The 22,005-nt window shown below is 51.2% G+C and overlaps 1 protein-coding gene across 1 annotated transcript; it reads right to left on the bottom strand.

The window, feature by feature from the left end:
• Positions 1–10,881: 10,881 nt before the first annotated feature.
• Positions 10,882–15,726, bottom strand: Irx6 (iroquois homeobox 6). The gene is made up of 6 exons (XM_076839364.2): positions 15,632–15,726; positions 14,366–14,614; positions 13,686–13,795; positions 13,216–13,523; positions 11,852–12,442; positions 10,882–10,961 (listed from the first exon to the last, which is right to left on the bottom strand). Exons 1-6 carry the CDS (start codon positions 15,674–15,676, stop codon positions 10,954–10,956), a joined length of 1,311 nt encoding a protein of 436 aa, XP_076695479.2. The 5' UTR covers positions 15,677–15,726; the 3' UTR covers positions 10,882–10,953.
• Positions 15,727–22,005: the final 6,279 nt, after the last annotated feature.

Below are 22,005 nucleotides of genomic sequence, written 5' to 3'. Positions count from 1 at the left end.
ATCCTGGGGTTTCATCCTTCTGTAAGATTTCTCACCCACTTTGTCTCTCTCCTTGACCCCCACCATTAATAAATCTATATCGCTGGATTCAATTCCCCAACATTTATATCACTGTTGCAAGGGATTTGTTCTATGATTCTTTCTTTCTTATAGAGTCTGTTTCAGGTTTTTATATTAGTTTAAAAAATACAAAGAAATGAAGGTCTGCTGGATCTTACTGCTCTCTGCTCTCTGAAGAGGTGTGGGTACCAGAATCTTAGAGGAAACGAAACCCCAAGTCCAGATCCAGAGAGGTTCCTCGTGGGTCCAGATCAGGTGGTGTGGCTCTTCCTTCGCGTCTTTCACTTAGCGATGATGCATGGAGGCATCACACTGAATGTTAGTGTCCCTCCAGTGGTCTGACCAGGCACGGGTCAGAAAAGTGAGAGCCAGGGTCCTTCTAGGGCGAGATTGAGGGAAATGGGCTCTGTGACCCCCATCTGTTTCATTATATTAAACTCTAAGAGACGAACCACGGTTGTTTGAACTGAAAGCTGAGATCGAGGTGCAACTTTGGTTCTGGGCATACTTTAGCCAACAAGCCCCAGGTAGGAAAAAATGACACCCGAGGACATCACCTGTTTCCTCACGGTGCCCTGAAGTGGCCTGCAGAGTTGCATGTTCTAGAGGTGTCAGGTTGGACCCGGGGTTTCTATTGGCAACCTATAGCGGGGTCACTGTGACTGGGTAGCGGGGAGATGACCTCATGGATTCCAGAGGTGACTCTTCAAAAGGAGACCAGTGCTTTTCCTGGGGCGGGGGGCTGATATGTTCCTTTGGGATATGAAAAGAAAATACCAGAATTTCTTATTTTCTTGCTTTGTTGAACGAATATTAAATATATATATATATATATATATGTATTCATGTTGTATATGTTCTAGTGCATGCATATCAGATTGTTTATAATTAAACACACTTATATTTTTCTCTTTAGATTTTATTTTACTAATAGTAATACACAGCCCCTGGTTGAGAGAGGAGGAACTTTTTGAAGATCACTGATTTCCCTCCTTAAGAATTCGATGAAAACTAGGAGTGCCCTTTCCCCAGAACACGGCGTACAAATGCTCAGTTCTTCAGAAAGTTCTAAGAGACTCAGACAGCCCCTGGAGTCCACCCGTGGATCCCGGGGCGGTGGCGGGGGGGCTTCTTCTTTTCCTGTGTCCTCGTTCAGGGATTGTTCTAGCATGTCTCCAGGCCCCTCCTGAACTGGGTCACACAGCAGGCTCTTCAGCTATGGAGCCTGACAGTTGTCACCGCAGGGAGCCTTATAGCCCTGCTGCCAGGAGACTTCCCAGCCCAAATGAGCCACCTGTGCCAGCCCCACCAACAGGACAGGCCCAGGGAGCAGGCCAATGCTTTCCCTCATCCCTCATGGTTCACATTTGTACACACACACACACACACACACACACACACGTGCACACACATGTGCACACACGCACGTGCACACACACTGATTTATCAGGTATTTTTCATTATAAGGCCCAATCTTGCAGAAATTTTGGAAAGATAGAAATGCATAAAAAAGAACCATTAAGATACTCATAATCTCATCTTCCAGAGATAGCAATGGTCCCCATTTTGACACATGACCTTGAAATCCACTTTTTCTACGCATGTCGGAACCTATGAAAAAGATTAATTTTAACGTTAATTAAAAGGAGGCCGATCTTTTGAGTTTACTCTGTCATACTTATGCTTGTATATTGAAACTTAATTCAAAATCTTGTATGGAATTTTTTTTTTTTTTTAAAGAGTGTGTGTGTGTGTGTGCGTTTTTTTTTTTTCCTTAAGCAGAAACGAGAGAGACACAGTCGCACTGTCGTCTACCCAACCAAAAACGCATAAGTGCGGAGCTTCCCAGGATCTTGAACTCCAGGGCAGACATCTGGGCTCTTTCCTACTCTCTATGTCTGTGGTTCACTCTCCAATTTTCTGTCCTTTTGCTCTTTACCTTGTCTGACTCCCACCCACTTCCTAGGTCATTCACTTTCCAGTTCAGGTTTTTGGGGGTCTACCGTGTGTCCTTGAGATTGCTGTAGGAAAAGGGTGGACAAAACCAACTCAGCCCTGCCCCACCCCATTTACTTCACTTTTCTCTTTCTTGTCTGGAGTCACTTTGTGTCACCTACGTCCCACCTGTAGACATTCATTATTTTCTCTGTCGCTTACACCTCTAGAAACATCCACAAACGCAGGCAACGTCTCTGACGATCGGCCTTCCATAGCTGGCCAATCCGTGAGAGCCCTCTCTGCGGGATTTATGGATTGGCAAAGCCATTTCATAAAACATGATTAATGATAATTAACATTTTAACTTCAGGCCATTTAATGGCCCCCGACAAAGGGGTCAAGTGAAACTCATGGGGGTCATGTGTCAAATGTCACAGACGTGAGATGGGACCGTAGAGTAGCTGAGAGCGAGATGAGGAGGGTGTGGGAGGAGCTGCAGATGGTGCTCCTACACCCATTCCCGGGAGCCTGCTTCCCCTCGGCCGCAGGCAAAGGGACCAGCCACATCCCAAGTAGGAAGCCAGTGGGCTTTGCTTTTATGTTTGAGAATTCAGTTTTGTAAACAATGCCCAGCGTCAGCAGCTGGCTGATGTCAGGACTGAGGGACTCGACTTCTGGAACTTCCCAACCTTGCCTATTTTGTAACTTGGTCTCCATTCTTTGGTGACTGAGCCGCCACCCTTCCATGGGTGCTGATAGCTCCTCCATCCGGTGTCCTCTTTTAACTTCCTTGCCTCAAACCAGGCTCCAGCTCCGCTCCTCTCCCACCTGTTTCCTTCCCCTCTCTTCTTGCTTTTGGGAAGTTTGTGGGTCACCCTTACACAATGACCCTTCTGGATCCAGATCGTCTCCAGGAACCCTTCCTGAGGGGCCTCCACCCACTCCTCTGCCCCATCCTGATGGATGGGGACTAAACACCGACCAGCAACACGGAATGTTGAGTGAACTTGAAGTGGGAAACACTACGACGGCTCAAAACTGGAAGGTCGGCCTCTTCCTGGAGACTGATCAGAGGAATGATCCAGGAGTAGACAAGATGGCGGACCCGACGTGGCAGATCTGGGTACAGGGAGAGGAGAGCTGTGTGGAGAAGCAGCTGGCTACTGCAAAGGGCGAGCTCCTGGCAGGAGAGGAGGCCAGCTCCCAGGGGGAGAAAAGGGGACACGGTTAAGTGAAGCTTTACTCAGTGCCACCACATGCCCCAGATGCCAGGGGCTGACTGAGTTGGGACCTCACATGAAGTGACAGATGAGATGGATACTCAGGGGGAGGCTACACCCCCATCAGAGCAGGGACGTGGAAGGCAAGCTTGTCCCTTCCCAGCAGAGCCCAACCTCAGGTGGACAAGTTGACAGCCAACGCTTGCAGAGGGTGTGCCCATCCTGAGGGGATCCCTTCAGGACTCCTCAACGGACTCATCCTGAGAGACTAAGGCTCAGAGAGATTAAGGAACACGCCGTCCATCCCCCAGAACTTCACGGTCACGGGGCAGGAACCTGAACCCTCCCTGGTCTGATTCCTACATCCATGTGCTTACCCATGCCACCCTGCTCCAGGCCCCTGAAGTATCCTGTGGCCAGTCAGCAAGAGAGGGTGGACATAAATAGGGGATGCCATAAGACATTTGCTCATGTCCTAAAAACATTTATTGAGATATGCAAAAGTGAATCATTGTAAAGAAAAATATGAGGTAAAAATAGGACCAGTTTGACTACGGCCTAAATATCCAAGGTGAATTGAAAACCAGCGGGGGCTGTAAGCTCTGAAACGCACCCTCGAAGGCCACCATAAATGGCGTCGGTGGGTACAGTTGAGGAGCAGTGGGACTAATGAGGAATCTTCCAACATATTAAAAAACATTCCCACCAATGAATGTTAGGCCAAGGAGCCATCCCCGGCCACCGCAGCTCCCTGACCTTGCATGACAACGTCAATGTCAATAGCCGTTGTCACCCGTGGACGGGCCTCCGGTTGGTACTTAGAGAGTCTCTTCGTGCACTTAAAAGGCGTCATTAGTAGCGAGTGGTCATTAAAGCAACCTTGTTGTTCTGAATGACTTTCTGAAGCAAATGCAGAGGAAACGTGTTGAGGGCTGAGGTCATTAGCGGTGACCACAGAAGGACTGACCGCGGGCAACGGCGCCATTAATCTTGACGAGGGGAAGAGTGAGCGATGCATAAAACCTGCTTGGTGAGGTGTCTTCCTAAGTGACTGACCCCGCGGCTTTACTCTAGGTGAGAGGGATGCGTGTGAGCGGTGACGTCGACTTGGCCTAATGAGTGACAAGGGACACAGCAAGGGTTCCGGGCCTGTGGCAGGAGCAGCTGGGTAGAGGCGTAGGAGAGTAGCTCCAGCGGAAACATATCTAGGATGCCTCCTGTGGCCAGGCGCGAACCTAGAACTACATACTGACGGTTGAATCCTCACAACAGGCCTGTGAGGCAGGACTATGCCATTTCTGTATTAGAGGTGTGGAAACTGAGGCACAGACAGGCAGCTCACTCGCCTGAGGTTGCACAGCTAGTAGGTGACAGAGCTGGGATTCAAACCCAGGCAGCCTGGTTTCAAAGGTTGATCTCTCACCCCTTGGCTCTAGTGTGGCCAAAGAGAGAGAGAAAGAGAGACAGAGAAAGGAAGAGAGAGAGAGAGAGAGAGAGAGAGAGAGAGAGAGAGAGAGAGAGAGAGAGAGAGACCCAGGGCCTCCTGTGCGGTAGGTAAGTGCTCTATCACTGGGCTACATCCCCAGCTTCTTCAGCCTGGACTTTGGGGTCACATAGATCTGGATTTGTACCTCAACTCTGTTACTTTCTGGTTGTTGGATCTTGGAGAAGGAACTTCATTTCTTAAAGACCCCGCCCTCATTCACAGAGTGGAGAGTTGTTAGGAAGTTCTAGGAAGTGTCGGTACTCAGAGCTTGGATACACATCACTGTCCTTTTCTTCCAGGCCCAAGGGACAGACCCTGTGCTTGCCAGGCCAGGACACCGGCAAGGGACCGTGGACCCAGCAGGATTCCTGATTTAACCCGACTCAGGGGTCACCCAGAGCAGTGGTCAGAGAGTCCGGGCCCTCTTCCTGTGGCCTGCTTCCTGACACCCTCTTCCATTTTAAGTTCTGTTTTAGAGTCTGGTGTGGACAGAACAAGAGCGTCCCCTTAAAATCCATCTGTTGACGTCCTCGAGGCCGAATGGGACTGTATTTGGAGACAGGGCCTATCCTTGAGGAAACGATGAAGGTTGCGATAGGTCCTAAGCGTGGGCCCAAGAAAAGCAAGAGGCAGAGTAATCCCCCCCCCCCCCCCCGCCACCCAACACACACCTCTGGCTTTTTTTTTCTTTTTTATTTGTTCTAATTCGTTACACAGGACAGTCGAATGCATTTTGACACATCATACATAAATGGAGTATAACTTCTCATTCTTCTGGTTGTACACGGTGTAGAGCTTCACCAGTTTTGTAATCATGTGCACAGAGAGTAATAATGTCCGGCTCATTCTACTACCCTTCCTACTTCCATACCCCTCCTCTCCCTTCACTCCCCTCTGTCTGATCCAAAATACCTCGATTCTTCCCCATCCCCCTCCACCCTTATTGTGAGTTAGCATCCACATATCAGAGAAAATATTTGGCCTTTGGGGTTTTTTGGGGGGGTTGGCTTATTTTGCTTAGCATGACATTCTCCAGCTTTATCCATTTACCAGCAAATGCCATCATTTCATTCTTCTTGAAGGCTGACTAATATTCCAATGTGTAAACATACCACATTTTCTTTATCCACTCATCTGTTGAAGGGCACCTAGGTTGGTTCCATACTTTAGTATTGTGAATTGAGCTGAGGCAGGGTAATCGTATGGGGTGTATTTACTGGGCACAGGATGACATTTTAATACATGCACACAGTGTGTGATGAATACACCCAGGTTTTTGCATAACCGCCATCTCAGACATTTATTATTTCTTTGTGTTGGGAACTTCCAAAATCCTCTCTACACTACTTTGAAGGACACAATTAGTTGTTGCCAATCATAGTTATTATACTATGCTATAGAATATTAGAAGTTATCCCTTCTATCTGTCTGCACCCCTTCTCATTAGCCAGCCTCTCTCCACCCCCCTCCCCCACCTCCTTCCCAGGTTCTAATAACCAATATTCTACACTCTGATCCCATGAGATCAGCTTTTTAACTTCCAGATAAAAGTGAGAACATGAATTATTTGTCTTCCTCTGCCCGTAACTTAATTTCTAGTGAAGAAAATTATGCTGATAGAGGGGCTCTTTTGCCATATTATTGGGAGATGCCCAATAATAGGTGTGAGCTATCCCCCCCAAATTCACGTATGGAACAACACAAGAATTTTCAGAGTTGAAATGATTAGATTATGAGAGGTGGAAACTGATCAGTGTATTTATCCACTGATCAGATTAACTGGGCAGTGATGGCAGACAAGTGGGGTGTGGCTACAGGACGTAGGCCCCTAGGGTATGCCTCTGGGGTTTGTCTCTTGTATTTGGGGAGCAGACTTCTCTCTCTCTGCTTCCTCTGGCCATGTCTTGTGCTCCTTCCGCCACCTTGGCATGAGGTTCTGCCTCACTTAGACCCACAACTATGGAGTCAGCTGAGCATGGACGGAACCTCTGAAACCAGGAGCCCACATAAATTTTTCACTCTCTAATTGTTCATGTCAGGTCTTTTGGCCCCAGCAATGCAGAGGTGACTAAAATACCCTTAGCCTCCACTTCCTACTCTAATCCCAGAGTAAGAGGCAAAGCCAGTTCCACTGGGTGACAGGGCGAATCAGGGAGGGAAAGAGAAAGAACAGATCACCACGGAGTAAGACTCATTGATCCCGGAGACAAATTTCAAAAATTACAGGGGGAAGAAATTTGTTTCGAAAAAGAAAGAACTTTCCAAAGCTCAGGCTGGAACTGGTTCTCTTAGGAAAAAGGGTGGAAGGCCCCAACCCCACTGCCTCTTTGATTTGCTTAAGATTTGGACTTTCCTGGTGTTGGAGTTCCCCAAATGTGAATAGATTCTGGACTTCGTGGCCATGTTTGGGGACAGAATTCTTTTGCACACCACCCTACAGGAAGGACACGGCCAAGGAGCTTCCAATCCCGGGATCCTGAATTTAGGCAGCTGGGAGAGGCGCCTCCTCCTCCCTCTTCCAGTAAGAAGCCTCTGAGCTGCAGAATGGGGGGCCGAGGTTGAACCCGATGAACGTGAATCCAGATTAAATCCAGGCGGAAATGTTTGCACCTGTTACTGGGAAGGGATTTACTCTTGGCCAACAGCAGGTGTCCTTCGCCCTCCTGCTGAGCTTAGAGTCTGGCCACTGGGGCCTCTGCAGCCACCTGGGCTGAAGTCCAAAACCCCTCAGACCACCCGGGGTGCTTTTTAACCGGGCAGATCTCTCAGCCCACCTCCTAGGGTGATTCTTTAGCTATGGGCTGACTTTGATGATAGAGATCCAAGGGTTACATTTTGCCAAACACCAGGGGTATCTTAGACATCATGTCCCAGGGAAGTGGGGCAGTGGATCAGTAAGGGATGCTCTCAGCTAGGAGGTGAGTGTGGGCCTTTCCCGTTGGCCATTCCTAGGATTCCGGAGCAGGAATACATGCTCTTAATAATTAAATAAAGAATCTTAAAAATAATAGAATGTATTAGCAGGAGAGGGGAGTGGTTAAAGAATTTGTGTTCCTCAGAGTTTGGCTTCATTATTTGGCTGCTGGATAAATGATAGGAAGCTGCTTCATCTCTCTGAGCCTGTCGGGTCATACCAGCAAGTATAAAATGATGTCTCTTCAAACTGTTGTGCTATATAAATGAGCCCAGGCATTGATAGGACATGGGCTAAAAAATAATTCACAGGGTGAAGCCAGACTCTCAGCATGGTGGTATCTGGAGGCAGGGCCTTTGGGAGGTATTGGATAATGACTCTGGGACCTTCCTGAACAGGATTAGGGACCTTACCAAAGAGACCCCAAAGATCCCCCTCCCCTCTTCTACCCCGTGAATATGCAATGAGAAAGTGCTGCCTGGGAACTAGAATAGGCCCTCAGCGGACCCTGAATCGGCTGGTGCTTTGATCTTGAACTTTCCAGCTTCCAGAACTGGGAGAAATAAATTGCTTTTGTTGATAAGCCACCGGGTCTCTGGCATTCTGTTACAGCAACCAAGTGGACTGGATGCAACACACCCTTGAGTCTGGCACATGATAAGAGCTCCAGGTTCTGATTATTATCAACAGTTAAAAGTGACCACAGAAATCTAGTGTGTCCAGTGTCCACGTAGTGACTTCTGGCACAAGAGGAATCAATGAAGGAAGAAGAGCCTGGGTAACTTCCCTGAGGAGTGTCCCCTCTCCCCTGTGGGGAGAAGCCCCCTGGCATTGCCCAGGCACGGGAAAGGTGCCTTAGCCATGGAGGGATTTTGCAAATCTAAACCTCAAGCTCTACATTCTGCACGTACTGACACTTTTCGGAGCTCACAGTTGGTCCCGTTGTCTGTAGGTCCCAGCAGGCTCCCCCGAGGACAGCAGAGGAGCACCCTCCCTCCCCTTGCCCTGGTGTTTAATCAAAACTGTATTCAAAAATATGATTCTGGGAGATTATATTGGGAGATTTGCAGGAAGCTCTCAGTGGGGACAGAGATAGTGGCAACAGATTGTGGCTGGGGGTCTGAGGCTGGGATAATTACAGGCTCAGACAGGCCATTCTCAGGCTCTTTGCCTGGACCCCTGGAGCTCACCCTCCGTTCTGGAGGAGACTCGAGCACGGGATGGAGACCTAGATTATCTCAGTACTGCCAAGCTGGAGAAGGAAGAGGGGAGGGGACTTGTCCAAGCTGCATAACAAGGTAGAAATGCAACCGGAGAAGGTAAAGCAGGTCTTGGGGACTCCAGATCGCCTGCTTCAGCCTTTCTCATACCCCACTGTCCCCAGCCAGTTAGGCCCAGGTCTTGGGAACAATTCTGGGCTGCTCTGGACTGGGAAAGAGAGGAGCAGTCTCTGAGTCAAGAGATGGTTCCTGGAGCCAGAGAAACAGCTCCCTGGGGGCCTGGGGGCCAAGGTAGGGCAGCCCAGAGGGACCTCCTGTCCAGGTTCACTGTGGGCGCATAAGGCTGAATGGCTGCAGAAGAGGGAGGCAAGGTCCCCCCACCAACCGACCTCTGCATTCTAGCCCCTGCTAAGCCACAAGACCTTCAGTGTAGACCACTCTCCTCCCCAATCTGTCCCATCCAGCTCTGACTCCACGTGATGCTAAGGGACTCTCTCCCCTCCACCAACCCCTAGCTGGCATATCCGGAGGGGTCTACCTGGCCCCCCAGGAGGGGGTGGGGTCGAGAGCGCCTTGAAAGAAACCTCCAGTTAAAGCTCTTTATTACAAGCGTTAATCCCGCAAAGCCGACTGGAAATAATGTTTATCTTTTCGCAGTTTAATTTTCCGGACCCTAAGCCGCGGGTCAGCGAGGGCGCCTGGAGTGTCCCTGGGGAGGCTGGGGATGGGACCAGCTGTTGCCCAGGAGCAAAAAAGAAGCAGGGAGGGGGGTCTCCCGGAGGGTGGGCGAGCAGGAGCCCCAAAAGGCGCCCAGAGTAGAAAGCTAAGGTCTGTTTCCACCAGGGACACGCATGACCCCCAGCCGGTCACCTGCTCCCCGTGGGGCCTCAGTTGCCTCATCTGAGGAAGAGGTTGGTGTTTTTGTGATTCCTTAAGGACCCTTCCCACTCCGAGGGGGTCTTTTCTATAGAGAAGAAGAAGTGGGGGCAGGGAGGGTCTGGGGACGACTCAGGTCAGGCTGCCCTGTTTCCTGCTCCCAACCTCCCCCTCCGCAGCTCTGCTGTGGCGATTCTTCTGGCTTCAGTGACCTCGGAGCTGATGTGGAAGACTGTCACCTAGCCCAGGCAGGGGCCCGGAGTGGGAGAGAAGGGTCCTGGACGGATCCAGCCCAGACCCTGGAGGCACACCCGCTGCCTTGCCTCCAGCCCCTCCGGTCCCCCACTCCCTGAGCTTCCCTCTGGGATGCTGCCCTGGTCCCTCCCCTGCCGCAGCAGTGGCCAGCTAATCCCACCCCTCTGGACCCCAGGTGTGAACTGGGGCAGCCTTATCCAGCCTGCACCGTGCTCGCTCATGGGCACCTTGGCATCTCTCACATTCAACTCCCCCCATGAATCTGCAACCCCAGGAGGAACCTGGGACAAATGCTGCTCCTAAATATCCTGACATTTACCTGCCCCCCATTGCCACCTCCCACACCCGCCGCCGACCAAGGCGGGCCTCAGCCTGGCTCAGCTGCTTGGTGGAAAAACTTGGGGTCTGCTACACCCCAGGCGCCCTGGGTTCCATGGAGGGTGGCCTTGTCCATTTCACCCCTTGCTGCCCTGTCCCCAGAGCTCCTGGCTGTGACCCACCCCTCCCTCCACCCTGACCTTTCTGGGCACCCCTGGCACAGATAGGCTGCACAGCTTAGGTTCAGCTTGATTATTTTTAAGGACACAAGGAGAGGGGAAGGGGAGAAGACGCAAGTGGTCCTTAGGGGCCAGCTCAGCCATAAAGCTACAAAGTGAGTGAGCGGGGTGAGGGGCAGGAGTGAGCAGGAGAATGCACCGTCCAGGCCCTGCATCCAGAGAAGAGAGGCAGACTCCCTGGCTTCCCTGGCCTTCCTCAAGGTGCCCTGACACCTCCTCCTCCGCTGGATCTGGGTAGGTGTACATCTGTCCTGCCACCGGGCTCTGCGTGCAAGGTTGGCTGCTACAGGAAGGTTTCCGTGTGTTTGTCTCTTAGGCAAAGTGAGAGCTCCTGGTCCCTGTCAAGGTCTGGCAGTTTCTTAGAGCAGAGGTGAGTTCAAAAAGTGGGCCCATGTCCAAGATTCTTCTGCAAATCGCAGCCATTGCGCTAACCTGCTGAGAAAGGAAAGGTTGATTAAAACCCAAAGACCACTTGGTGCTGATTCTTAGGAAATCCGAAGTCAGCTGTGTCTGGTCCAAAGAGAAGCACAAGTCTAGAGGCAATATGCTCGCCAGAGGTATTGCTTGGACTCTCCATGTATATATTCAAATAACAATGTAACCCAAGTTTCTAAACCAGTGGCTAATCCTGGGAGAAATTACTATGAAGAGCACACTCTGACAGTAATTGCTAAAAGTTGCCTAGTGCTGGGGAAGGTCCCTTCGTGGGGTGAAATTCCCTTCCACCAGGTCCTTAGCACACAGAATAAACCAACTGGAAATGGGCAACACCAATTGGCAGTCTAACCCTGCTTGGAAATGAGACTTTGCAGGTGAGTCCTCTCCAGGGACAGCACCAATCTCAGTTACACGAATGCAGGGGCATGTCTATATCCTTAGGGATTTTAGTGGCCACTGAGAGGGCTGCGGCTGTACTTAAGCAGTGACCTTAAACCTATAGAATGTCTCTGGCTCACCTTTTCAGAAGTCTCAGAAATCTCTGGTGCCTGTCCAGCCCTGGGTACCAGCACAACAGGAGACCAGCTGAAAGCCCCTTGTGCCAGACAAGTGTGGCAAAGCACACCTAGTGCATTTGGAAGAACCCTGGACCATGAATTCACAGGTTGTCCAACTTTCCAGCTTTCTATATGGATCCCAGGTCAATTTCTCTTATTACTATTATCTGGCTTTATAATGAAAGACTAGAACTTTCATCTCGAAGCATCCATTTGAAGGGGGAGCTATGGGACAATCTCCTGCCAAATCTGAACCTGAGCTTGGCTGGGCAGGGTGGTGGGTGGGTGTCTTTTGGGTAGGCGCTCCCAGCGCCATTGGGGACCCACTACCTTCTGCTCCGGAAGGGTACTGGCACTGCACTGAAGGCTCCCTCCGCCTCGGGCAGGGCGCACAGTTCAGCGGCAGCCCCTGAAGGGTAAACGTGGAGTTTCCAAAGGCTTTGGCTATGAGGGAAGACTCTTCGCAAGTGGGTCGCCGGGCGGAGCCTAGAGACTGTCCGGGAAGCATATGGCACTCAGGACTCTTTGGCCTGGGCCGCGTTGAGGATGCACCTTCCACCGCGCTGGCTGCTGCGGTGTGTGCCAAAGACCAGATGCGCGGTTTCTCTGCGCATGGGTAGTGCATGATCATCGTGGGCCCCCCGGGCTCCGCCGCAATGAAGTCAGCTTCTCCCGACCCGCGGGGCTCACTGAAGGAGAAGCGGGGCGCCGCCAGGCCGCCCTCCCTGCTCTCCACCCGGCCCTGCCGAGCTGCGGCGCAGGTCGCGGACAGTGACTGCGCGCCTTTCTGGAAGCCCGCCAGCCTGTCCACCGCAGTACCCACTGCCTCCTCCTCTTCGGCTTCCTCCTCGTCCTCCTCTTCCTCCAGGTCTTCCAGGTCACTCAGAGGGAGACCCTGCGCCTCCTGGCTAGCAGTAACGTCTGCAGGAAATCAAATCAAGAGCAAGTGAGAAAAGCCCAGGGCCCAGGGGAAATCCGCGGGAGTGCCCAGCCCAGAGAAGCTTTTAGCAAGACGCACAGCTCACCCCGCACTCAGGGTGTTCTCTGTAATTCACCACCCTGCTAAGCCAGCCCTCACCCTGCCCCCCCCCACTGCTGCTGACCCGCCCTAGGGAAACAATTCTTGCTCCAGGCTTGTCCCCACCCACCGCCCCTTGGAAGACTGGCCTCCCTGAGAAGCCAAGGGAAAGCCACCGCGAGTCTGGATCTCAATAGTAAAAAGAAGGCAAAGGACTCTTTTCATCCAACTTTAGCATCCACAGGTGGCTGCCGTTACATTGTTTAATTCAGCCAATGTTTGCTGAGGGCCAACTATGTGCCAGGCTTCATCTAGGTGTTGGGTATTTAGGGGACACAGTGGTAAGGCCTCTTCTGGTAGAGTTGGCTTTCTAGAGGGGTGTTGAGTGTGTGCATGTTCTTAGAGTGATAAATGGCCAAAGAAAGAAAGCAGGCTGGTGTGACAGAGCATAACTGGGAAGCTGCACGGGGGCTTGGATGCGGAGGTAACGCTTTTGGGGGGCTTGACAGTTTCAAGTAGAGACTCAGCTGTTTCTGCAGGGAATTCCAGGAGGAGTGATGTGCATGGGCAAAGGCCCTGGGGTGAGTGCAGGGGATGAATGCCTTCAAAGAAAATCTGCCCCAAACTGCTGGATGGCTTGTGAAATCTAGCAGGTGGCTGATGGGCATTTGGGTACCTTTGGGGTCACTGTTTAGGTAGCCCAGTGACTCCTCTGCTCTGGTCTCTGCCTTTCTTTCCTCCCCGCTTTTGTTCTTGGGCGCCCAAGTCATCTTGTTCTCCTTCTTGAGTCGCCGGCGTGCGTTGGCGAACCAGGTGGACACCTGGGTGAGGGTCATCTTGGTGATGATGGCCAGCATGATCTTCTCGCCCTTGGTGGGGTAGGGGTTCTTGCGGTGCTCGTTGAGCCAGGCCTTGAGCGTGCTGGTGGTCTCCCGGGTGGCGTTCTTTCTGCGTCCAGCACCGCCCAGCTCTACCCCACCGAACCTGCAGGGAGAGCCCAGCTCAATCTCTAGCCTGGGAACAAGGGGCTTCGGACAGGGGGCATGGGTCACCTGGAAGTGTGATTCTGCCCCTCCCTTTCCCTTCTTCCTCCCACCCCACCTCCCTTTCTGGCAGGAGGGAGCCAGCCATTTGCCCACTCCTCACCGGTCATACTGGTACTGCCCCAGAGTCGGCTCATAGGGATAATAGGCTCCTGGTTGGGCCAAGCTGGGTGTAAAATTCCCCGCAGCCTCCTTAAATTCATACTGTGGATTCTGGAAAGGAAAAGAGAATGGAGGACTCAGTGTGGGGAGGGGCAGGCAGCTGAGGTCAAGGACTCCCACCATGTGCCTGGCTGTGCAACCTTGGACACAGGGTTTGACCACTCTGCCTCGGTTTCTCCCTGGTGAAACGGAAATGGTGATAGCAGAAGAAGACCATGTTGGTAAATACTAGCCGCTGTTCTTACCGCCCTTACACCCCAGTGGGGCTGCTTCCCAACTTTAGTCTTCTTCCAGAGCTATTCCTGAGCCTCTGCACCTTTGTGGCTTCAGTCTCAACTTCCTCATCTGTGAGTGGAGAATGTGGATGGCTTACCTACGTCACAGAGGTAACAGAACTACCAATGCTTTCTGAAGAGTATGTAAACCCTCTGTAAATTCTGAGGTGCTCTGAAGGTCTATTTTCTCCTCATACACAATCCTAACCATTTCCCTTCCTTAGGGCTCTGGGTCCCTCCTAGATTCTCCCTGGAGAGGTCACTCTGGATTTCACCTGTCTCTGCTGCACATGCCCCCAGTGCCTGCATGTCCCAGCAAGCCAGTCCCAGTCCCCACTCGACTCACCAGTGCCCCATACAGTGGGGGTGGCTCCGGTCCATAGGGCAGGTAGCCAGGGTAGCTCTGGGCAGCAGCATAGGGGGCCCCGTAGATGCCCAAGGCAGCACCCAGCTCAGGCCGGGCGCTGCCCAGCAGCCGGCTCTCATAAGGTGTGCAGCAAAGAGCGGGTGCTGGGGTGGAGCTGGAGGCCACCTCTGAGACTGAACGTGGAGCAGCTTCGCAGCAAGTGGCGCTGGAACTTGCAGACACCAGGAACTACAAGAATGAGAAAGAGGTCACTGGAGGTCAGAGACCCCCCAACTCCCTGGAGCCAGAGGGAAGCAGGGAACTGCCAGGTCACTCCTTCCTTCCACTTTAACTAAATGCCCCGGTTCTGCTGGCTGCTGGGACGGGAATTTTCCCAGGGGCAACTCATTCAAACTCCTCTTATAGATGTCCCTATGCCATTACTATGGTTCCAGAGTCCCAGGGGACTGGGGAAATGCGAAGGTCAGAAACCGCATTTAGAGACCAAACCTCTGCTCTCACCCCCATCTCTGCAAAGATAGAGCTAGAAGTTAGCCTTAGAGACCATCTCAACCTATCACCCCAACTCCTGTTTTATAGATAGGGAATGGAGGACCCAAGAGAGTAATAGACTTGTCCAAGATCACACAGCAGGTCAAAGGTCAAGCTGGTACCAAATCTCAGGAAAGTATTCCAGGCACTCTGGGGAGAAACTGAGTAACAGTGGTGGGATTTTCCCATGAGACTCTTGTTGCTGCGCAGCAACATGCCCTCTCCTCCCCCACCACATTTGGTCTGGAAAATTGAGGGATCCAGAGGCAGAAAACTTGGATCAGCCCAAGGAAAGAGCAGGATAAGAATAGAGGTCAACAAATGAGCAACAATATGGCGAGATGGGCAGTGCTCTGTACTGGAAGTCCTCTTCCCCCCCCCCCCCCCCCCCCCCGAACGTCCTCTGGCCACCTCACACATCTGTAAAGAAAGGAGGCCTGACTGGGAGATCTCTGAGATCCCACCCACCTCGCTGAGCGCGTGGTCGGGGTGCCCACGTTTCCAGGTCACAGGGTTTTCCAGCATGCACTTGGGAATGGAACGTTCTCAGTCAGGGACTGGGGTTTTAGAGGAAGCTGTGACACACTACCCGGGCCTTGCTCCCTCCGTCTTCCCCGGGGACACGGAGAGCAGAGAGCTCAGGGGTAGGCGCGCACCAGGCGGTCACCCCCTCCACCCAGGCTGCCTCCCATTCCCCATGAATGCACTACTTACCTGGGAAGCGCCGCCGTAAGGGTGTCCGAAGTGCGGGAAGGACATAGCGGCTGTCCCTGTCCTGTCTCCCTCTTCCCTTAGGAGTTCCCTTCTCAGCCCCGCGGTTCGGTGCCCCTAGCCTTGTGGCGTCTGGTTTCCTTACACCGCTGCGAGTGCCCAGCGCCGGTTCCTTCGCCCGCTTGGAGCGACTGGAGGCAGAGCCGAGGGCAGCCCAGCTGCCGAGCCCTGCGCTCCGGAAGGCGCCCCTCCAGCCCGTAGGGTCCAGAAGACAGAAGGGCCCATGGATGGGCAGGGGAGGGAAGAAGGCGCAGGTTCCCAAGGGCGCTCGGTGGCAAGGTGCGGCGCGGCGCCGGGCTGTGAGGCTCCCGAGGTGTCCCAGTCCTGGGTGACCAGAGGCTCAATGTGACGTCACGGTAATCCCGGGCTGCTAGACCGGACCCCGGGCCCCGGGGCCCCGGGCCACCAGGCGTACTAAGCGCAGCCAGCCCGTGCGCGCGCGCGCACGCACTCTCACCCACGCTCACTCTTGCTCCGGGAGATTTGTGCAGTCGGCGAGGAACGTCAAAGACCCTGACCCTCTCTGCTCGGCGCTAGATCCTACCCCTTTTTGCCGCAAGCTCACGCGCGCGCACACACACAGAGAATCTCTCCAAATTACCCGGGAGAAGTAGGAGAAACGCCTCCCTCTGCGCCGCGCAGGCCCCGGGCGCAGCGCGCACACCTCCTCCCCTGCGGCCCGGAGGAGGCGAGAGGCAACCGGGGCGGCGAGGGAGGAGAGAATACAAAAGAAGAGACTAGAGAAAAGTGGGGGAGAGAGGCAAGAGGGAGGAGGAGGAGGGGAGAGAAGAGGGATGAGGAGTCTGAGTGAACAGAGGCGCGCGGGGAGGGGGAGGGAGCTGGAGTGGGTGAAGGCTGGGCGGAGGCTGAGCACCGGCAGGTGGAGGAGAGCCCAGGCTCGGGGGAGAAGCCCCCAGCCCGGCTCCTCCGCCTCTCCGCTGCAGGAAAGTTTGTTGCACCACCAGCCCGGCGCTCGTGGAAGCGGATCCGGGCAGCGTTGGTGGACCCCACGGGACCCTCCATCCTTGTCCTGGGGATCCGGCTCCCTCCTCAGTCTCCCCAGGACTCTGGCTAATTCCGCTTTGCCAGAGCCCTGACCCTGGGGCTTCTTTGCCGCCGCTTGACCCTCGAATACGCCGAATAGTGCCCCCTCCAGGACAAAGTTCTGGTCCCTGTCGGTTTCCGCCTGGAAAAGCGCCAAGTCTGACCCTTGGCAACTGCAGACTGGGGCCCGTGGCGCTAGGCAAATCCTCCTCGGACGGAGAGGCTAGGTTGCCTGGCACACTCCGCCCGCTGGGTCCGCGGGGGATCCGGGAAGCAGGAGGAAGGCGTCGGGGCCGGGCTGCAGCCGCTGAGCTCCGCTGGGGGTGGCGCTGGCGAGCCGCAGTGGAGAGCTCCGGGCGGGAGGCCTATTCCCTGCGCTCCGCCCGGACGCAGGGCTGGGCCAGCGGCGTAACCCGGGCTCCCCTCCCAGGGGTCCTCGTCAAAGGACACTGAGGGGCCTGGTGGAGGTGGGGGTGCGCTGGTGCCGGGAAGGGGGCTTCGTCCGCCAGGGCTGGCCCCGGCACCGGGGGCGGCCAATTTCAATCAACGGTTGGCACTTCTGATGTCTCAGACCCCAGACTCCGAGACGCCTTTCAGAGGGCTCTAACCCACGGCATCTAGGGGCGACAAGGGACCGCCAATCTGGCCAGGGAAAGCCCTAGGCGTCGTGGGGTCAGGTGGAGTTTGCAAGCCCAGAAACCTCAGAAAGCTTTCCCTTTCTCTCCAGGGGGTCACCGCGCCCTTTCCACTTTACACAAGGCTGTCCCTCTCTGCAGCTCCCCCAGGAGTCGTGGGGGGTGGTTCAAGGGCTCAGTTTTATTTTCTAATTGAAACCCAAGACCGTGTGGCCCAGAGGACAGGAGCCGAGCTGGGTTCCGGCCAGGTGGAGGAAGCCCAGTAGCAGTCAGGTCTGGGTCCCTGGCCGGGAAGTCTGTCACCGCTAACTTGCCTTTGGCACCTTGCAGAGGGGACTGGTAGGCCCCAGGGCCGGTGACCTCCTTAGAATGACAGCTCTGGCTACACAGCTCCACTCTTTTCTTCCCCAGATTCTGCAGAACTCTCAAGAAGCTTAAAGAACCCACAGACCGCAGACGACTCTAAGAGATTATTAACACGAGAACAAGCGCCATTCTAAATACTGACAATCCCAGCCGCGACTGCGGAATGCTGTTACCCTGGAGAAACCTTGCTTTCAACCCCGGGAAACTCCTAGTTAGAAAAAGAATTATAGTCATGGGTAGACTGACTTAGCGATAAAAATCACAGTAATAAATAGATCCCTTGATTTTTCAAAATGCACTTTGGAGTCACCGACCCACCCATTGCAGTTTGGATACATCTAAGCTTTTTCTTTTTCTTTTTTTCTTTAAAGTAAGTATTAAAGAGTATTCATTAAATTAGTCTCTTGGGGAAGATTACTACTAATTAATTAATTGCAAACATTTCCAGAGGGAAGGTATGTCAATTGGAAAGTAATAAAATTAGATAGTCGAAATACTTACTCAGCAACTTTTATTGCCCATTCGTTCCTAAGCAGATTTTTTTTTTTTTTTTTATGACAGGAAAATGGGGATGGTGGGGGAGAAAAAGCATTAGCCCTGTCCCTTGGCAATATGGTTGCAAAGCAGAGACTACCATATAGGATTTATTGATTTTCAGCTGATTTATAAGACCTCGGTGGTATCAATGCTGTGTGCAAGGCTTACCCCCTGTCTTTGCTTTAGGATTAGAGAAAGGCAAGAAGATTTTTTTTTTTTTTTTTGAAGAAAAGAAGACAAAAAACTGTGGCAAAATAAAATAAACAGTACAACTATGAGGAGACGTCAGCATTTTTTTTTCTTCTGTGGAAATGGAAAAAAAAAGAGCATGTTTTATGTGAAGGTACCTCATCTATTGTCTTCAAAGTTGCTTTATGATTTTGGTGTCTTCTATCATAATGTTTCCCAAGGAGAAAGCCCTGCCCCGTCCCCCCTCCCATGTTTCTGCCTTTGGGGAGACCCGGATTTAATATGTCCTTCCCAGGCAGAGGCTGCACGCACAGTAAAGCTCCCTTGTATTGATGACATTTGATTGTTACCATCTTGAGTTTTTAGTGGGATTTCCTAAAAAATGGTTATTATGAGATGTGCCTAGAATTCCTGTTATTTTGGGACCTGCATAACAAAAGCCAAGCCAGTAGGTTAAGCCAACATCAACCTGTGTGTGGCAGAAACCTCAGGTGTAAAGGAGTCTGATTCAGGAACAGTGCTGTGGAATTGGTTTTTCCTCTGTCTCCCTGTCTCTTCCCAGGCCCTTACCTCTGTAGCCCCGTGCTCCGGGCTTCTCTCTCATGGTGGATTTTCATTGCTTTGTTCGGGTGCTGATTAATTTAGTTTACGGGAAAATCCCCAATTGTATAGGTGTGCACACAGAATTTTATTGAAGCAAGTAAATAAACCCATCAAATACAGACACCCCCCCCCCAGTTCTATTCAAGGGAGTCATCCCACTGAATGTATTTTGAACAAATGATATAGATTCTTTTGTTGTTTTGTGCAACATGTCTGATAGGTTCTCTAGCTGCTCATTAAAACTAATAGGAAACAAAGCAAACAAAGGCCTACCTGGACCACAGAGAGTACTGATCCACATTGTTTATTTGAAGTTCATATTGCTTTGTGGTAAATGCACTGAAGTTCCTGAGCAGCAGAGTTAAGGATGTGTGTTTGACAATGAGTTTGAAGGCAGGTACTTCCAAAAAAAAAGGAAAAATACATCATATTGCATTTTTTGGTCGGGGGGGGGGTGTTTAAAAATGTTCACAATTTCCAAATGATTTCCAAAGACAACAGATTTTACAGAAGGGAAAATAGCAAACTGGAAATGTCTCGAATCACAGCTGAAATGAGTGAGTAGATGGGCATAATAACATAGTTGAAAATGTGCTAAGTTATATTTTTTAAGTATGGAAATTTTTTTAACCGACTGTTTTTGAACTGGGAAGAATGAATTTTCCTCAAATCTATGCATGAATGAACAAGTGCATCTGGACAGATGCATCCATAATTTATACTGATCAGTCACCGCAGGTCTCCCCAAGTAAAGCCGAAATGAACACTAATTGTTTTGACGGAAGTGGTGTGCTCGGCATCTGATTGTGAGAGGCAGCAGTCCCTGCCTTGCCTGAGTACAGATTGTCAGCAGCTACTCTGGCATCAGGAGGGGAAAATAAAAAGGCAATAATTCCCAGATGAGGGTGTTGATGTTGCTTGTCAGCAAGGTGGCAAATAGCAAGAAAGAATTAACTTCTTTGAGATAAAGTCTACAATGAGGCTGTATGCAGAGAACCAGGCTTGTCAGCGTTGCACCTGAGCTCAGAGTGAAAAATGAATAGCTTGTTCAAAATGGCGAAATTCCATTGCATTGTATCAAGTCTGGGTAGCTCTCCTAAACTCCCGGGCTTTATCTGATTAAAGGTTCAGGATAAGAATATTGGGGAGGTGAGAAGCAAGACCAGGACCATCATGGAGCCAAGCAGCAGGTGACAGAGAAAGGACCAGATTCCAGATCTCCTGGCTGGGGGTGGTGGTGGTGTGTGTCTTTCCCCAAGACCATATTTCAAGCACATACCCAGCCAGCCACAGCCAGGAGGTGTGGCGAGCTCCGAGGGAATGGTGTGAATTCACGTTTAGTGCCTCGTGAGGACACTGGGTCGTTTAGCAGAGAAAATATCTGAAGAGATGCAGTTGTGAGGAAATGAGTGCAGAGTCCCTTCTGCATGCTTTCCTATCAATCTGTATTATGAAAGAGCTTATGTAATAATTTGGGGGGTTTTAGAAATTTGATGTCGATCATTCACTCAAATGGCACACAGCAAGCAGATCCAGCTGTGACTGGTAGGTCTATCAAAAATAAAAACAGCAACCCTCCCTGCAAAATAAAGAAATATATAAATAAAAACAAGAAAAAACCTCTTTGGAAAAAAAAATCCAGCTGAGATATTGGCTGTATAGCTACACAGACTTAAAAAAATGTAATAGGTTTTGATTACTGATTATTTTCAGGAAAAACTCTTTTTAAAAACCTTTTGTTTTTCTTATCTTTCTTTCTTTCTTTGCATCAGTGTGTATGGCGGGGTGTTACTGCCTGAACTTCTCAATTTCAGAGCAGTTTTTCTGTGTAGCAATTCTGGATTATTTTTATCTTGGGAATGACGGCATCTTATTAATGATAAGCTCAAGGCATCTGATGTGTTTTCAAGGAATTTGAGGCTCTAAAGTAAACAACAGATGTATAGATTTGAAAACCAGGGAACCGGTTTGGAAGCCAAAGTTGTTGAGAAAGAAATATTTATAAGTAATAAAGACCTTAACGGGGTAGCATGTAGGGACTCATGGAGAGAAGATGCCCACATTCTTCTTCCCCTTGGTGACAGGGCCTGGGATCTTGAATGTACACTCAGGGAGCAGAATCATGGCCCAGACAAATGAGAAAGAGAACCACAGCACTGGGAGCTCCAACTAAGTAGGGATGGGGTGTTTTGCATATAAACCTCTCCCTGAAGCTAACAAGCAGTTTGAAAGATTCACGTCTTTTTTTTTTTTATTTTTTTATTTTTACTTTTTGGCACTAAGAATTGAACTCAGGGGCACTTGACCACTGAACCCCATCCCCAGCCCTATTTTGTTTTTTATTTAGAGACAGGGTCTCACTGAGTTGCCCAGTGCCTCGCTGTTGCTGAGTCTGGCTTTGAACTTGAAATCCTCCTGCCTCAGCCTCCTGAGCTGCTGGGATTTCAGGCGTGTGCCACCGTGCCCGGCTGCTTTATCATTCTTCAGCCTAAATTGTTTCACTGCATAGACACGAAAACTGCAATTAAACCATGAGCAGCTTCATACTGTACACATTGCCATCCTATCAGTGGCATGCACCCAGTATTCGCTTTTGCTCTTAAAGCTGAGCATTAGAATTGGCTGGGAGTCTTCTCCTCTGTGCCACCTGGGGCCCACTACTTTGGGGAAGCTGGAACCATTTGTGGTGCCACATGTTGGCCAAGGTGAATTTATGACAAATCTTCAAAAATCAATAAAAATATGGGGAGTATATCATTTTGAGAGAGAGAAAGAGAGAGAGGCAGAGAGAGAGAGAGAGAGAGACAGAGACAGAGACAGAGACACAAGACATGGCCATTAAGGGCATAGCTATTCTAATACCTACAAGTCCGCTTGGGTCTGCAATTAAAAACATTCTGATAATAAATCTCTTCCCAGTCTCTTTTAATGCTTTTAACTTTC

Source organism: Callospermophilus lateralis, chromosome 18, assembly GCF_048772815.1.
Source record: "Callospermophilus lateralis isolate mCalLat2 chromosome 18, mCalLat2.hap1, whole genome shotgun sequence".
NCBI lineage: Eukaryota > Metazoa > Chordata > Mammalia > Rodentia > Sciuridae > Callospermophilus > Callospermophilus lateralis.
The sequence above is the reverse complement of the archived record's forward strand: the minus strand, read 5'-3'. Positions and strand labels throughout refer to the sequence as shown.